We start from the raw sequence: 18,799 nt of genomic DNA on the forward strand, positions 1-18,799 counted from the left end.
ACCTGAAACACACCATTGCACCAACAGAAGAAACCACACCCTAAATGAAATTTTGGGAGCACTGAGTTCTTAACGTGCAGTATAACACCTGGAAAAGGTGCTGAACATTTACAAAAAAAATGAGCAAGAGAATGTGGAGGAAAAAAAAATGTGAATTCAAACGGTGAATACGCACATGCATGGTAAACAGAGAAAACGCTGAAGACTTGGAACAGTAATTCCCAATTATGTGACTTTTCTACCGACACCATATTTCTGTAATTTCTAATAGATAGGCTATAGCAAACCATAACCATTTAGGACCTTAACTTTAGGTCAACTGCAATTACAAATAAATCACTCAGTGTCCCATAGGCAAGATATTGGACTGTTTAAAAACTGAGGATCAAACTCAGTAGAAATTACCAATCACCATCACCTCTGACAGATGACATAGGTAAGACTGCAAAAAATATACTCAGACATACAGATGGTAACATCTTGCAAAATGTGCATATTACAAAGGAGGAAGTGCTCGATGTCTTGAAATAGGTAACGGTGGATAAATCCCCAGGACCTGATCAGGTGTACTCTAGAACTCTGTTGGGAGCTAGAAAAGTGATTACTGGGCCTCTTGCTGAGATATTTAGATTAGGTTACTTACAGTGTGGAAACAGGCCCTACAAGTCCACACCGACCCGCCGAAGCGCAACCCACCCAGACCCATTCCCCTATATTTACCCCTTCACCTAACACTATGGCCAATTTAGCATGGCCAATTCACCTAACCCACACATTTTTGGACTGTGGGAGGAAACCGGAGCACCTGGAGGAAACCCACACAGACACAGGGAGAGTGTGCAAACTCCAGTCAATCGCCTGAGGTGGGAATTGAACCCGGGTCTCTGGCGCTGTGAGGTAGCAGTGCTAACCACTGTGCCACCATGCCACCCATATTTGTATCATCGATAGTCACAGGTGAGGTACCGGAAAATTGGAGGTTGTCTAACTTGGTGCCACTGTTTAAGAAAGGTGGTAAGGACAAGCCAGGAAACTATAGACCAATGACCCTGACGTTGGTGGTGGGCAAGTTGTTGGAGGGAATCCTGAGGGACAGGATGTACATGTATTTGGAAAGGCAAGGACTGATTCGGGATAGTCAACATGGCTTTGTGCATGGGAAATCATGTCTCAAACTTGATTGCGTTTTTTGAGGAAGTAACAAAGAGGATTGATGAGGGCAGAGCAATACATGTGACCTATATGGCCTTCACTAAGGCATTCAACAAGGTTCCCCATGGGAGACTGATTAGCAAGGTTAGATCTCACTGAATACAGGGAGAACTAGCCATTTGGATACAGAACTGGCTCAAAAGTAGAAGACGGAGGGTGGTGATGGAAGGTTGTTTTTCAGACTGGAGGCCTGTGACCAGTGGAGTGCCACAAGGATCAGTGCTTGGTCCTCTACTTTTTGTCATTTACATAAATGATTTGGATGCGAGCACAAGAGATATGATTAGTAAGTTTGCAGATGACACCAAAATTGGAGATGTAGTGGGCAGCGAAGAGAGTTACCTCAGATTACAACAGGATCTGGACCAGATGGGCCAAGGGGCTGAGAAGTGCAGGTGGAGTTTAATTCAGATAAATGCGAGGTGCTGCATTTTGGGAAAGCAAATCTTAGCAGGACTTATACACTTAATGGTAAGGTCCTGGGGAGTGTTGCTGAACAAAGAGACCTTGGAGTACAGGTTCATAGCTCCTTGAAAGTGGAGCCACAGGTAGATAGGTAGAAGGCGGTGTTTGGTATGCTTTCCTTTATTGGTCAGAGTACTGAGTACAGGAGTTGGGAGGTCATGCTGCGGCTGTGCATGGCATTGGTTAGGCCACTGTTGGAATATTTTGTGCAATTCTGTTCTCCTTCCTATCGGAAAGATGTTGTGAAACTTGAAAGGGTTCAGAAAAGATTTACAAGGATGTTGCCAGGGTTGGAGGATCTGAGCTCCAGGGAGAGGCTGAACAGGCTGGGGCTGTTTTCCTTGGAGCATCGGAGGCTGAGGGGTGACCTTATAGAGGTTTACAAAATTATGAGGGGCATGGATAGGGGAAATAGGCAAAATCTTTTCCCTGGGGTCAGGGAGTCCAGAACTAGAGGGCATAGGTTTAGGGTGAGAGGGGAAAGATATAAAAAGAGACCTGAGGGACAACTTTTTCACACAGAGTGGTACGTGTATGGGATGAGCTGCCAGAGGATGTGGTGGAGGCTGGTACAATTACAACATTTAAGAGGCATTTGGATGCGTATATGAATAGAAAGGGTTTGGAGGAACATGGGTCGAGTGCTGGCAGGTGGGACTAGACTGGGTTGGGATATCTGGTCAACATGGACAGGTTGGACCTAAGGGTCTGCTTCCATGCTGTATATGACTTCACAGAAACTGCTCCTTTCCCAAAAACCCTTAAAGATACAGCCTGACGTTATCACACCATGGCCATCACATTGCAAAGTGAGATTTGAACTCAGGTCTTCTGGCCCAGTGATAGAGAAACTACCATTTCACCATAGGACCCTCAGGTTCTGATTTTAGTTCAACCTGTGACAGAGGGTTCATCAGATTCTTTCATTTTCTTATCACATTTTCTGTAGTGATTCACTTCACTCTTCATTACAGCAGGGATGCGACTCACTTGCCTGAACAACCAACACCGGCAATTATCTGATCCTTTTCGATGTAAAGGACAGAGGATAAATGTTAAGTGACATTTCTTTAACTCATTCAGGCAACGACCCTGCAGAATACCAATGTTCTTTCTGTAAAACTTACCCCAAGTTTCTGGTTACCTGCCACTTCAACTCACCAGCATATTCTGAGCAACATCTTTGCTACAGTCCTCTAGTGAAGCATCAGCAGAAACTGGAAGAACAGTACGTCATTTTCTGCTTGGTGACCCTGCAGCCTTCAATACGGAGTTCGCTAATTTTAGGCTTGAGCATCTTCTCCCACGTCCTTACCCCCAACTCCCACACAATAGACCTTATCACCATGTGTTGCTACCACAAACAACCTATTGTCAGTCATTAACAGAACCCATTAGCATCTATGGATTCTCCCTGGCTAACCTCGACCCATTCCTTTGTGTTTCTCTCTCTCTGCGTTCCATCTCCACCTATTGTTTACCCTTCCTCTAATATACAGAGGAACCTCGATTATCTGAAGGACAAGGGTGGGAAGTATTTCTTTTGTTTATCAAATTCAGGATAATCAAATGCTGGATAACCAAGCATTGGGACTTGCAATCTTGCCGGATAATCCGATATTCAGATACTGTATGCCAGATAATCGAGGTTCCTCTATTTCCCAACATTTTCACCATCAATAATCTGAAGGGTAGCTGGACCTGAAATGTTTACTCCGGTTTCTCTCCACACTTGCTGCCAGACCTGAGTTTTTCAGCCATTTTTGTTTTTTTTGATTTCCAACACCCACACTTCTTTTGTATTTTTGTTTAACTCACTGATGGGTTTAGTTCAGACAAGAACAAAAAGGGAATGGAAATGATCAGTTTTCTGCAAAAGTACTGCAGGTATGACAAAAGTTCATAAAATACTTGGTTTTCAGTGCTGTGATGGTCTGATTTTCTTTAAGAAAGAAGTCAGAAAAGTTATCTGAAACACAGAGCTAAAGACAGCTGTTTCAAGAAATGTGACAAACTAAATGACTCAACAAGCGAGATAATGGATGCTAAATATTTACTTAAGCTTTCATGTCCTACAGGAGAAAGTCAGGAGTCAGAAGCAGGTGACAGTTCGGAAGTAAAAAAATCCCTACCAGATGTCCTCCTTCACTGCTTAAATGTAGCCAAAACTGAGAGTTTATTTCTTGGAATTCAGCAGGAAAAGACAACAATTTAGTCTGGGTGGTGGTGTGTCTTGGTGAAGAGATAGTAAGGAATGTGCAGAAAGTCACCCAAAAGGAAATGCTTGCACCTTCATCAGTTAGGACAATTAATAAAGCTAACAGGATGTTATCTCTCATCATAACAGGAATGGGATACAAAAATAAGGGGGTTATGCTTCAGTTATACAGTGCACTAACTAGATTGCATCTGCAGTACACTATAACATTGGTCACCTTGTTTAAGAAGGACATAAATGTATTGGACACAGCTCAGAGAAGATTTACGAGACCTACTACTGGAATGTTTTTCTCATGCAAGGAGAGGTTCGATAGGCTCCAGTGGATAGAAGATTAGCCTAGAAGAGCAAGAGTTGTCTTGCCTGAAACATACAAATCCTCAGCTTTCTTGAAAGGATTGTTGTGGAGAGGATTTTTTACCTTAGAGAAACTAGGATTGGGGGACACTATTTAAAACCAAGATCTGGCTTTTTTTTCCCCCTTCTCAAGAGGATGGTTAGTATTCAAAATTTTTTATAAGATGACAAAGGCAGAGCTGAATAGATTTTTGTTAAGTGAGGGAGTGAGAGATTATCAGTGCAGGTTGAATGTGGATTGAGGTTCAATTAGATCAGGATGATCACATTGACTAGTGGAGCAGATTTTGGGGGCTGAATTGCCTACTCCAGCTCTTAATTTGTGTATTCATACGAACTTTCAAGTTAGGAAATAAAAAGCAAGAAGCAGCTGAGCAGTATAGCACTAAGATGAATGGAAACCAGGTGGTGATAGAAAAAAAGAGGGAATGTATAAAAATAAAGGTTCTTCAGATGGAGATGTTAAGAATCAAAAAGAATGTATACTAACTAGTATAAGGGCACTTTACCCGAATGCTCGTAGCATTCATAGACACATTTAAAATGGAAACACCCTTCGATCCAACTCGTCCATGCTGACCAGATACCCTGAATTAATCTACTCCCATTTGCCAGCATTTGGCCCATATCCCTCCAGGCCCTTTCAATTCATATTTACAATTAAGTGTTGCAATTGTATCAGACTCCATGGCAAAAGATAAACATTGCTCCTTTAGAGGATAAGGAGAGATTTAATAATGGGAAATAAGGAAATAGCCAAGGCATTCAAGTATTTTGAGTCAGTCTTCACAGTACAAGACACAAATAACATGCCAATAATGAAGGACAAGGAAGCTATGACAGGTGAGGACCTAAAAACTATCATCTTTGAAGAGGGGGTGTTGGGCAAATTAATGGAGCTAAAGATAGACAAATCTCCTGACCCTGATGGAATGTATCCCAAGGTACTAAAAGAGATGGCAGGGGAAATAGCAAATGTGTTTGTGGTAATTTATCAAAATTTGCTGGACTCTGGGGTGGATCCAACACATTGGAAGCAGCAAATATGACACCACCATTTAAGAAAGAAATTAGACAAAAGGTGGGTAACTATAGACCTGTTAGCTTAACTTCTGTAGTGGGGAAAATGCTTGAGACTGTAATTAAGGAAGAAATAGTGAGACATTTGGATAGAAACTGTCCCACTGGGCCGATGCAGCATGGGTTCATGAAAGGTAAGTCACATTTAACTAATTTATTGGAATTTTTTGTCCACCTTGCTCAGATTGTTCTCAAAGGGGAACTGGTGGATGTGGTGTACTTGGATTTCCAGAAAGCATTTGATAAGGTGCTGCACAAAAGGCTGCTGCATAAAAATGAATGGCACATTAACATGGATAGAGGATTGGTTAGCTAACAGAAAGCAAAGTGTTGGAATAAATGTTTTTTTTCTGGTTGGAGAGCAGTGTTGGGACCTAAATTGTTTACAATTTACATGGAGGATTTGGAGGTGGGGGACTAAGTGTAGTGTGTCAAAGTTCGCAAAAACACCAAGATGAGTGGTAGAGCAAAGTGAACAGGAGGACACAAAGTCTGCAAAGGATATAAATAGGTTAAGTGAATGGCCAAGAGTCTGGCATATAGAGAAAAATGTTGGTAAATGGGAGATCATCTATTTTAGCAGGAATTAGAGCAAAACGGACAATTATTTAAATAGTGCACAATTGCAGATGCTGCTGTGCAGAGGGATCTGGGTATCCTTGTGCATGAATGACAAAGTTGGTTTGCAGGTGCAGCAGGTAATTATGAAGGCAAATGGAACATTGTCCTTCATTGCTAAAGGGTTGGAGTTTAAAAAATAGGGAGGTTATGCTGCAGCTATATAGGGTGCTGGTGAGGCCATACCAGGAGTATTGTGCACAGTTTTGATCTTCTTGAGAAAGGATGTACTGGCAGTGGAGGGGGTGCAGAGGAGGTTTAGTAGGTTGATCCCTGAGTTGAAAGGGTTGGCTTATGAGGAGAGATTAAGTAGAATGGTACTATATTAATTGGAATTTAGAGGAATGGGGGCGGGGGTGGATTCTTAAGGAAACATCTCTTACGTATTTGCTTCGTAAGTTCATAGGTAGGGAGATTATTTCCACTGGCAGCTGAAACTAGAACTAGGAGAAATAGCCTCAAAATAAGGGGGAGCAGAATTATGACTGAGTAGAGGAGGCACTTCTCCCAAAAAGTTGTGAATCTTTAGAATTCCCTACCCAGTGAAGCAGTTGGGGCTACCTCGTTGAATGATTTTACAACAAAGTAGATAGATTTTTGAACAGTAAAGGAATTGAAGGTTATGCTGAGTGGGCAGTTAAGTGAAGCTGAGGCCATGAAAAGATCTGCCAAGATCTTATTGAATGGTGGAACAGGCTCAATGGGTCATATGGCCTACTCCTGCTCCTATTTCTTATGTTTGTTTATTAAAAGTACATCAACAGCCTCACGTGAAAATGTTCAATGACTGACCATCACAGAAACCAAATTATAAAAATAAAACTGAATCCAGGTTTCACTCTGGAATCAGTATTAGCATCAATTGAGATCACAACACTGGGAAAACTACTCTCCAATGTTTCTCTTAAAACAAACTTTGTACATTTAGCATGTACTATCTATCTATTTCTTAAAAAAGTGAATTCCATTTCTATTTACAACCAATGCTATCATCCGACTAATTTAGAAAACTAGTATCATATGTCAAGCCAAACATTGTCATCATTCTAGATAATTCATATTTCACTATTCACGCACTACAGAAATCCTAATAAGATCATTCTATCAAATTAATGCTGACCGAATTTAATTGCAAATTCTAATGACTAAATGCAATGACTCAGCAGTTACACATTAACTGTCTGAAGAATGGTGCATAGGATCTCAGAAAATGGAGAGCTTAGGGCAGCTATTTCATTGTCACAATTGAAAATCTAAAATTTTCACATTCATGCCTCTTAACACAACCTTTAGAAGTTAAATGAACTACAAACAATCCAAAGTTCTTTAATATGGGAGGTTTATAAAGGATTTATTCCTTTGGGAACATTAAACCTTGTTCATTAGCAATGAGAGAGACATGGGGATAATTTTGCTCTTTTCAAACAAAAGTCAGTCTTCATTCTCATGTGAAATTAATTCCTATCTGTCCTCTTGTTTTTTGTGTGTACTGAGCCAGACTCCACTGTCGTAGTTTTTAAATCTTGACAAACATGTTGAATTGGTTTTAACAGTGAGTCATCTCTGAACCAAAGCCATGAAAGGGAAAGGCCAACAGAAAAAGCTAAACTTTGTACAACAAGTTTACATTTATATCATAGTTTTCCTATGTTAAAAGTGTCTGTAATCTCATTATGACATTCCTACCTGACACTAAGGTAAACTCAAGATGTTGCTGCACTAAAACCTTGAGCTAAAATTTCCTCCTTGTTTGAAATCAGTCACCCCAAGAATGTGTAATATGATCTCGGACAGATCAGTCACCTTCTCCTCTACCACCAAAACCACGATTTACACCTTAATTATCCCTGTGTATTAATTACTACAGCAATTACTTGACCAATTTGTATCTGCCAGTCATTGCTGAGAATAACGAGTTATTTTTCTAAATATTGTTAAGGCAACCTTGCTGTCTTTACATTAACTCACCTCATTTGCTTATCTTTATAAAGAAATGAAGTAGCTTTGAACCACTTTAAAAACGCTATATGAAATGTAACTCCATTTTTTTTGCATCCGCACTAATCTCCACATTGCTATAGCCACTGAAGCCTCACCAGGTTTCAGGGGCTTTCCAAGTGTCAAAAAATTCACCAAGATTCTTACCTGCTGTTCAAATACGTCCATGGCCTTGCCTGCTCCACCATCGCTGCTGGCTCTATTTTCCTGTACCAAAACGTTGCGTTGCTTACATCAGTCTATTTGCTACTTAATGCTCCTCTGACCTCTGAAAGGAGGCCAATATATTCTCACCCTCTAAAACTCTTCCCTCATTGCCTCCATACTATCATCTCCTTCTTTAGGTTTATAAGCCTCATCAAATTCCCTTGACAGGCCTTAGCATTTTTCTCCTCCTTCCTTGATATCATCTTCTTAAATTGCTATCCATCACTCTGTTCTCCAACCTTTCTGACACACATACAATGTAAACATAACTTGTAAAGTTGCTTCCAAATTTAGTTTGAATTTAATCCAGATGTAAGCAGACTGTGGAACAAATTGGATATTTTTAAAGTATTAAATGTGGTAGTGACTGTAATGCAAATTATATAGCAGAGATTGGTAAATCTGCAACAAAAGCAGAAATTGCTGAAAAAGCTCAGCAGGTTTTCATACTGTAGGGAATCTGGTCTAATTATCATCAGGTCTGAAAGCATCTGTGAAGAGGAATCAGAGTAAACATTTCAGGTCTAGTGACCCTTCCTCAGAACCAGACCCAAAATGTTAACACTGATTTCTCTTCACAAATGCTGCTAGACCTGCTGAGTTTTCTCACAATTTCTATTTTTATTTCTGATTTCCAGCATCTGCAGTTCTTTCAGTTTTGACTGGTAAATCTGCACTGGGCATCCTTTGTAAAGCTTTGATTAATCAGAACGTCATTTAATGGCTGGAATTGCAGAATTAAATCCTTAGAGCTCCAGATAATAAGACTGAAATACCATGTAATATTGGGATTCCAAAACCCTGGGATGTTGGTACATTAGGGAAAATGAGAATAAATGAAACAAGGATAATTTCAGACACTAAATTAGGAATTATGACCCAATACTGAAATTGAAGGGAAAGGAAAGCATATGATCTCAGCATCTAAAATGGCATCATTGTGTAAACAGACCATGTGAGACAGTCATAATGGATCTTGAGGACAGAAGTACAAAATTAGTCACTCTCAAATGAGATTTGGCAAAATCATAGCATTTTTAGGCCAACAGACCTTTATCTTCCTATCCCTGTGCTGTTACAAATGAAAACAGACAGCAGCAAATCCAGGCTTCATTTCAGGAAAGTCAAAACACAAAGGACAGTATGAAACTACCAGCACTCCAAGATACCATTACTGTAATAATAGAAGTGTTGTCCAACTAAGATCTTTATAGGGTAAAAATCAAATCAGCCAGGATTCTAAGAATACTGTGAGCGAGGGCAATGAGGAGAAGAACTTCAAAACCTAAGCCTGACGGTACAAGTTGCCCATGGGGAGGTGAAGCCTCATAGATTAAAGGCACTATCTTTCTCTGATATGCAGTCATATCAAAAAGGTGCAGTTATTAGCAATTTGTTCAATAACAGATTTAAAACAAAACTGAAGAAAGGAATATAAAGGTGGATAAATCTCTAGAACCTGATCTAACATATCCCAGAACATTGTGGGAAATAAGGGAAAACCATTGGAGAGACCCCTTACAGAAATATTTACATCATCTATAACTACAGGCAAGGTGCCTGGTGACTGCAGGGTCGCTAATGTTGTACCTTTGTTTAAGAAAGGTTGTGAGGAGAAACCGGGGAACTATAGACGTGTGAATCCGACTTCTGTTGTGGGTAAATTGTTGGATGTGATTACAAAAGATAGGATTTATGGACAACAGAGGGGCAAAAGAATTGATGAGATATAGTCAGCATGGTTTTGTGAGGAAATCCTTGTCTCAGAAACTTGGAATGTTTTGAGGAAATTACCAAAATGATTGATGGTAGAGTAGTAGACATTGTTTACTTGAACTTTACTAAAGCCTTCAACAAGGTTCTGCTTGGTAGACTAATTAGTAAAGTTGGGTCACATGAGATTTAGGGTGACCTTGCCAATTGGTAACATAATTGTCTTAATGGTAGGAGACAGAGTGGTTGAGGGTTGCTTTTCAGACTGGAGGCCTGTGACCAGTGATGTTCCATATGAATCAGTTCTGGGTCCTCTTGTTTGTCATTTATATAAATGATTTGGATGAGAATATAGAAGGCAAAGTTTGCAGATGACACCAACATTGGTGGCATAGTAAATAGTGAAAAAGGTCTTCTAAGATTAGCATGAGATCTTGATGAAGTAGGTCAATGGGCTGAAAAATGGCAGATGAAGTTCAATCTGAATAAATGCTAGGTATTGCATTTTGGAACAACAAACAAAGGTAGTACTTATACAATTAATGGTAGGACCTTGGGTAGTGTTAGAGAACAGAGGGACCTAGGGGTGCAGGTATATATTCATTGAAGTGTGTGTCACATATAGACAGGATGGTTAAAAGGCTTAGTCCTTGGAGTATGGAGTTAGGAAGTCATGTTGAGGTTGTACAGGACATTGGTGAGGCCTCTTCTGGAATACTGTCTAGTTCTGGCTGCCCAATTACAATAATGATATTAAGCTGGAGAGGGTTCGGAAGACATTTACCAGGATGTTGCCGGATCTGGAAGGTTTAAGTTTACAGAAAGGCTGGATATGCTGAGACTCTTTTCACTGAAATGTAGGAGGTTGAGGGGTGACCTTATAGAAGTTTATAAAATAATGAGGGTATAGAAGGAGTTAATGGTAGTTGTCTTTTCCCCAAGACTAGAGGGCATATTTTTAAGGTTTTAGATTAGATTAGATTACTTACAGCCCTTTGCTAATTGCTAATAACTTACAAGTCCACACCGACCCTCCAAACAGCAGTCCACCCAGACCCATTCCCATACATTTACCCCTTCGCCTAACACTACAGGCAATTTTAGCATGGCCAATTCAACTAACCAGCACACCTTTGGACTGTGGGAGGAAACCGGAGCAAACCCACGCAGACACAGAGAGAATGTGCAAACTCCACACAGACAGTTGCCCGAGATGGGAATTGAACCCGGGTCTCTGGCGCTGTGAGGCAGCAGTGCTAACCACTGTGCCACCATGAGAGGAGAAAGATTTCTTAAAAATAACACAAATTAATTTTACACAGAGGGTGGTTTGCACGCACAATGTACTTCCTAAGGAAGTGGTGAAATGTGTGCATAATTACAATGTTTAAAAGACATTTGGATAGATACATGAATAGGAAAGGTTTGGAGGAATATGGGCCAGGAGCAAGCAGGTTAGACTAGTTGAGTTTGGGATTATGTTAGACATTAACTGGTTGGACCAGTTAATATACTGTCTAAACTGTAAGACAATGACTTGAAGAATATACCTTCACTTACATCCTAGCGTTGTCACTGAATACTGTTTAAATCAGCGCCAAAACCTTGAAATCAATTTCTCTCTTACAGCAAGATGCAAACAACCCTAAATCCAACCTTCAACTTTGCTTTTGTTAGGTAAATATTTGAAGGATGGTGGATGGGTCTAGTGCCAATTTAACAGGACACTAACTCTGGCATTTTCAAAATCAGGAGAATGCAACTTATCTACAGCATGTGAAAACCACCATTCCAAAGACCAGAGATATTTTAGTCAAGTAGAGAATCTGGCCAAATTAAAATACCGTAGTAGTTTAGTGGAAGTTACTAGTTATTATGTAGATTGACTGCATATCTGTTCTAGATAATCCACTGTACATCTTTGTCCACCCTCCCCTCAAAACATGATTTCTTTAAATGACAAACAGACAAGGGTTTTTGGTCTGGAACCAGCTAACTAATATCGTTGGAGTATAACAACCATCATTTCAAAAACATGGCAGATTACACAAAATTGGTCATGTAGTAAACACAGTGAGCAGAATTCATTCTGCTGAAATAAACAATATGGCAGATCAAATTGAATGCAGAGGCATTGACGGAGTCATTAAAATGAGGAATGAAGAGAAACAATATTAAAGGGAATCTAGTAACAGGGTGACCTGAAGGTTCACCTGCATCAACTTTTGATGATGCAGAACAAGCTGATAGGACTATTACATAAACATCCGTGAACCTCAGGGTTCCCCTCCCCAGAGCTGAAAAGGTTAACAGGATTTTTTAACTGAGGGTTTCCATATTATGTATGATTTTGTTAAAAATAAGGAAAGAGAAACTATTTCCACTGGCATTTTTTTTACACTATTCTACAGTGAGTTATAATCCAGAAAGCACTGTCTGAAAGGATAGTGGAAACAGCTTTGACTGAACATTCAAATACAAAAATCAGATGTGTACTTGAAAAGGCAGAATTTTCAGGGCTTTGGAGAAACAATGGGGGGAGATACAAATTGGACAGGGCTTTCAAAGAGCCTGCACAGACATGACAAGCTGAAATGGCCTACTTCAGTGCTGTATAATTCTATGATCTTGTTTAAAAAAAACTAAGATAATCATTCATTTTTTTTAATGAAATGTAACAGCAGTAGGACATTTGCCACATACTTAAAACTGCACTGTAAAAGTAATTTACACTTTGTGAAGCAGTCCTTGACACATTTTGACATGTTAAAAGTGTATGTAAATGAAAGCTTTTCCTTCCTAATCATATTGTACTTCAAAAAAAAATGTCAGTTTCAGTTAAAGTGTATATGTGTAATGTCTAAATCAGGGTGCAGTTTCATTTGAACATAGTGAAATCTGAGGCAATACTAAAGACCCCATTATTTAATGTGAAAACATTTGTGTGTGTCTTCAGTTCTTTTCTTGCCACAGACTACAAATCCTTTGAGATAAAGATGGGCCAAATGTTCTGTTTGATTATTCCCAACACATGCAAATCTAGTCTAGACCTCCATAACTGCATAAAATAAACAGATAATGGCATAAAGATGCATACATGAGTGTCTGTAGCTGTTCTCCACCACAGACACAGACATCTACAACAGCATAGCAATTGTCACCCAGAGCAGTACTCTAAAAGCTTGGTTTAAAGATTTAGAGACAACTTAAAATCCAGCAGGCCAAAGGCCAAATTCAATAAAAGAGCTGGAGTGAAAAACAAGTACTGTAACACTGACTGTAAAACCCTCAGATTTTCTAATAAAAACCTATATAATTCATTAAAAGCCTTTCAGGGAGGGTAGTCTGATGTATTTGGCAAGTCTGGCCAATTATGTAGCTACAGACATACAGCAATGTGCTTGACTTTCAACTGCTTTTTGAAAGTCTCCAATTTGTAGGTTCTCATTGTGGTTTTGATACAAGATTAAAACTGAATGAAACAGAAATACAAATCAGAGGACTGTGCACAAAGCACTTGGACTCCTCACAAACATTTGAGTTTCCTACTAAAAGTTGGACATAAGGCAGTAAAGCAATAACCCAGTATAGTTTTTGCGTAGGACTTTTACCTAACATCTACACTTCATGATCCCCGAGCATGTTCTGTCCCTCAACAAGGACAGACTGCCAGAGATGGCAGCACAGCCGGTGAGGGTGGAATGCCTCTTGAAAGGTACGATTCCATACCAAAAGGAACATTTTTGGGGTGGTGGGTTGGGGAGGAATGTAGTGCACCAATACTTTTGCACCTTCATGTGCACTTTGATCTTGCAGCCATGCACCTCAGAGAGAACACTGCTCCAAACTTCAAAAGGCACATGACATCAGGGTAAAAATACACAAATGCCCTGATTTCTACTTACTGTCATCTCTCATCTGCTGAATCAATGTTCTTTCAGAAATAACTCTACAGAGGCCAGTATCCCATCACCAAGTCAGTATTTATTTACATGTGGAGCCCTTGACACTGATCCAGCTCTCAGTGAACAAAACCTCTGACATTCTTTTCTTTATTATAAAAAAAAACACATAGAAATAACTGCACAGAGGCCAGTATCCCATCACCAAATCCCCCTTTATGTACAGGCGGAGAGTCCTTGACACTGATCCAGCTCCCTCAGAGCGAACAGAACCTCTGACGCACCTTATTTTTATTTTATTGTATTTTATTTTATTACACACTTGTTTATCTATCAGCCAGGGCTCCCTGATTGGACCAGATTAACAGCCCCAATCAGGAAACTCATTGTCTAAGGTCTGCCTGCATGACTTTGTTTCAATCATTATACTTTCATACTGAACTGAAAACGGCAATGGCCTGATTGTACTTTAATGGATTTAGTCCTCCAGCGGTACAAATACTGATGGAGCTACCGGAATCTCAAAAGGAAATAACCAGCAGCTTGGGATTTGGATGGTGAGGGAAAGAGGGAAAAACACTTATTCGGACTCAAAAATTTACTGGTCACAAATGACTTTGGCCATTATTAATGGGAGTGATTCCTACACAGTTCTTGTACAGGCCAAGTCATATCTTCATTCTGAGGCCACCAACACTGCGTTGGGTAAAACTTGCATCTGAACTCTGAATTTAAAATAATTCTAAATATGATGCTGCAATACATAAAAGCAGCATCAAGCATAAGCTATACAATGATTTAGTACACAAATCATCCTGTCATACAACGTATAAAATTAGGTAAACTCCTGAAAACATGTGCATGACACCACAATGGTCAGTGTTCCAGGTATCCAGTAGAAAAGCAAAATGCAATATTTCATAGATACTTAAACCCTACATTTCAATTATTTCTTAGAGACAGTGATGACTAGCATGAGTCCATCCAGGCTGCCCCCATGCCAAAATCCTGGACTTGATAAATGTTGCACCCTAGCACTAGAATAACATTCTATATTAGATCAGAATCAATTTCCTTGAGTCCCTTAAATTTTAAGTAACATTGCCTTGTGTCTGTATTCAAATATGAACATAAATTAATTTACAGTAATGTTTTGGATAGCAACTCCTCAGTTTAAACATGGTTTCCTCATCATATTTATATCATATACTTAAATCTTTATCCTGCTCAATGTACCATCGTTCATAACGTGATGATGCAGCTCCTTTAACAAGTTAATGCTGTCCTTGGCTTTTTCCAACCCCCTCACCCTACCAAAGAGATTATAAAAGCAACAATTCCAAAAATGTCTGGCTTTAATTACTTTAAAACTGTAAAAACATTCTCAAAAAAAGCACTTGCACAATGAAAGGGATGTGGCCAGTTCACTCAGCTCAGTTTTTCTCTGGTTTGGTTTGAGAAGTCTGTCTGTTCACTGAAAGCAGGCAGTTTTGAGGCTGATCCAAGAAATAAACTATACAGAAGAAGGTATTCTGTGCTGAATCACTCCGCCATCTTTCTCCCTCCTGTAAAATTGTATTGATTTTTTCTTATTTTTGCAAAAAAAGGTGTTTATAGGGAATGTTTCAAGAGTTTGAAACAGCATCATTAAGTTGGGATAATCTGTTGGGCCTTTGGATAGATTAAATTATTCTGTATTCCTGTTCTGTTTTGTTTGTGTTTCATTCGGTAATCTTGCAAATGAATTCTGTTTTTATCAAAACCAAGTGGTTGGGCCAAGTGCATCACTCTCAGAATATCCACTGTATACCTGCTTAAAACAACTAGCAACATTGGGGTCTGGCTACTTTCTTGAAATATTTTGAGGGGGTCTGGCCTGGTCCATAGCAATAAATTGAGTTTCACTCAAAAAACTCCTTTATTCATATGTTGAGGATTTTAAAAAAAAATCAATTTACAGCTATAACTTAACTCAAACACTTCACTAAGAGGCCAGATCACTTTACATAAAAGATGTGACTGCTTTATCATGGTTAGCGGTTTGATACAGGCAGGTGGTGAGTTTAACAAAGTCAGGGTCACACAGCATGGAGAGAGACCTTTCGGTCCAACTCATCCATTCTGACTAGGTTTCCCAAACTTAACTAATCCTATTTGCCAGCATTTGGCCTATATCCCTTGAAATCTTTCCTATTCATGGATCTAACCAAATGTCTTTTAAATGTTGTAATTGTATCACTTCTACCACTTCCAGTGACAACTCATTCCATACATGCACCAAAGTCTGAAAACGTTGCCCCTCAGGTTCCTTTTAAATCTTACCCCTCTCACCTTAAACCTATGCCCTCTAGTTTTGGACTTTTCTACCTATGAAAGATGATCTTGGCTAGTCACCTTATTGTGCCCCTCCTGACTTTATAAACCTCTAAGGTCACCCCTCAACTTCCTACACTCCAGGGGACAAAAGTCCCAGTTTATCCAGCCTGTCCTGACAACTCAAACCCTCCAGTCCAGGCAATATCCTTTTTAATTTTTTCTGCACCCTTTCTAGTTTAACAACATTCTTCCTATAGCAGGGCGACCAGAATTGTATGCAGTATTCCAAAAGTGGTCTCAATGTTTTGTACAACTGCTACAAGACATCCCAACTCCAATACTCAACACGGTGACCAATGAGGGCAAGTGTGCTAAAGGCCTTCTTTACCACCCTGTCTTGGTGAAGCTTTTCATTTGTCAGCCTTGCAAACCTATGTGTAACACTGGCAACTGAGGCATTACAAATAGATTCTATATGAAGAAACCACAGAAGAACTGAGGTTTTAAAAAAAACCTTTCTTGCAAGCAGTGGCCAACTTCAGAGCAGGCCATGGTGGATGCCACCACCTTAGTTTTGATTTAAGATTAAAGCATCCATGCCATCATGTGGCTGCTGCTTCAGAAATAATCAGAATTTTGCTAATAGAGCACGGTAAAATAGAAGCTCGAGGGGAAAACATAAACTAAAAGATAAAGGGGCTCATATTGCAGCATAATGTGGAACTTCAGAGATCTGCTACAAACTAGCTATTAGTATTATAGCAGATGTATTCAATGGCAAGCTCTGAAAATTCCTATAATTAAAATATTCCTGTTCTTTAGATTGACAACTATATAATTATTGGTAGAAAAGTCTTTATGATCATAGAAATTCTATTTCTTTAAAGACACTTAATACGAGTTAATAGCACAGAAGACGTCAATATTCTTTGCAATTTCATAATAGCATTGTCAGTAGGTTTAGAGTATCGAGATTTGCATGCTAAAAAAGAAAGAAATCACTAACTCTCCACCATTTGATTTGTAAATTAATACTGCATATTTTAATACAACAGCATCAACATATCTTATTGATACTAGAGTCAGGGATAATGTACTACTTCTTTGTTCATTGGGGCCAAGAACATTCAATTCCTTTGCCACATTTTTTTTCACTTTTTTTTGATTCTAAATGGCACCATGCCCCCTTGATTAAAAAAAAATCAGAATTATAAATAATAATTATATTTTCTTTTAATGTGTTCTTGGCATATAATAACAGAATACCTCATTTATTTTTCATCTCTAGCTGTTTTAATAAAGTGATGGTCAGGTTTTCCCTGAATGACTTCAAAGTCTGCAGTGGTGTTACTCCCAGAGGTGATACTGGGTGTTAGAGATGAGGGGTGCACCAGAAAGCATGAATTGAAAAGGTGGAAATATGCAGTCCATCCTTCTGAGAAGAAATGGGCTAATATTCTGGATAAGGAAGCTGCAACTGGAACAGCAATCCATTCTTTTTCACAAACCATTTCAGAAACTGTGGATCCTGTTGCACAGTTTCAATTGTATTTGTCCTTTTCATCTCTGCCTTCCCTCTATGTCTGTTTGTCATTCTCTTCTGGATTTCTGACCCATCCACCCCTTCTATTACTGCTACAATTTTACGGAGCTGTTTTATTTGGCTTTGGCCCCCGTTGTATTCCCAACAGTTTCCGAAGCTCGTGGTTTCCAGCCCGGGACTTGGATATACAGTAAATAAGGCCACTGCTGAGGGACTGCTGCGTTGTTAGAGGAGCCCTCTTTCGGATGACGTGTTAACTGTGGCTGTTCTTTCAAAGATCCCATGACACTATTCAGAGAGTAGGGGAGTTGGCTCAGTGTGCAAGCTAACATTTGTGCCACTGTATAAATCAAACAGGCGATCTTTTCACTTGTCTGCATTACACCAGCGAGTATTCGCTTAACGGACTTGACTGCCCTTCAGGCGGTTGGGTCTTTGTGGTGGTGATAAGTAAGGAGGATTTCTCTTTTTTCCCCTCTCTCATTATTTCCTCATTCCCCAGAGCAACCCAGTGTTCCCGGTCTCGGTCATTCCCGTGCCCGGTGGTTTATTTTACCTTGATTCTGTGCACCGCTCTGCCCTCAGTAGCGGCCTGCACCCAGACGCCTATCCCCAGTTTACTGTATTTCTGCTGCCAGCCGTGCTCCGACTCACAGCGCTCTCTGAACGAGGCGAACGCCAAGTCATCGGGGATCTGCACGGTGTCGCGCTCAGCCGACATGGAGCTGCAGGAGTTTCAACTCGAACAGGGTTTGCGATGCACGTCCTCAGCCCAAGACCCAGGCGACCAACTCCAAATGTCCCGCCCCGACCTGCAGCTACAGGTGACGCTCCCCAAATCCTCATTGGACCCTGAGCCTTTCACTCAGAAGCGGCACCTGTATTTGTTTAGAGAGTCACCCGATTTCACAGCAGGAGCTGCCAACACTGGAACCCTCACCTGCCAATGACAGGAGCTAAATGATTATTTCCAGCTTACAGGAAACCTGCCTTGCCAACTCTGACTGGATGCCTGCCTCACATGTCAATCAAAATCTTTTTTTGATCTCGCTCGAAAGCAGGCTTTCAGCAGTTTCAAACTATATTCCCTTTTCTTTATTTTCAATTCAAACTCTAGGTTTAACCCTTTTTTCCCCATTCTTGGGCTGCCCCTTCACAGTTGGAAAGCTT

General features: G+C 40.0%; 1 protein-coding gene across 1 annotated transcript in view; it reads right to left on the minus strand.

Moving 5' to 3' along the window:
- stard14 (START domain containing 14) overlaps positions 1–18,557 on the minus strand; it is a 29,142-nt gene extending 10,585 nt beyond the window's left edge. Inside the window, exon 1 of the mRNA XM_060832305.1 lies at positions 18,186–18,557. Coding sequence (XP_060688288.1) covers positions 18,186–18,350 — 165 coding nt within the window. The 5' untranslated portion in view covers positions 18,351–18,557. The remainder of the gene's footprint in view (positions 1–18,185) is intronic.
- Between the last annotated feature and the right edge of the window lie 242 nt (positions 18,558–18,799).

The sequence above is a fragment of the Hemiscyllium ocellatum genome, chromosome 11, assembly GCF_020745735.1.
Source record: "Hemiscyllium ocellatum isolate sHemOce1 chromosome 11, sHemOce1.pat.X.cur, whole genome shotgun sequence".
Taxonomy (NCBI): domain Eukaryota; kingdom Metazoa; phylum Chordata; class Chondrichthyes; order Orectolobiformes; family Hemiscylliidae; genus Hemiscyllium; species Hemiscyllium ocellatum.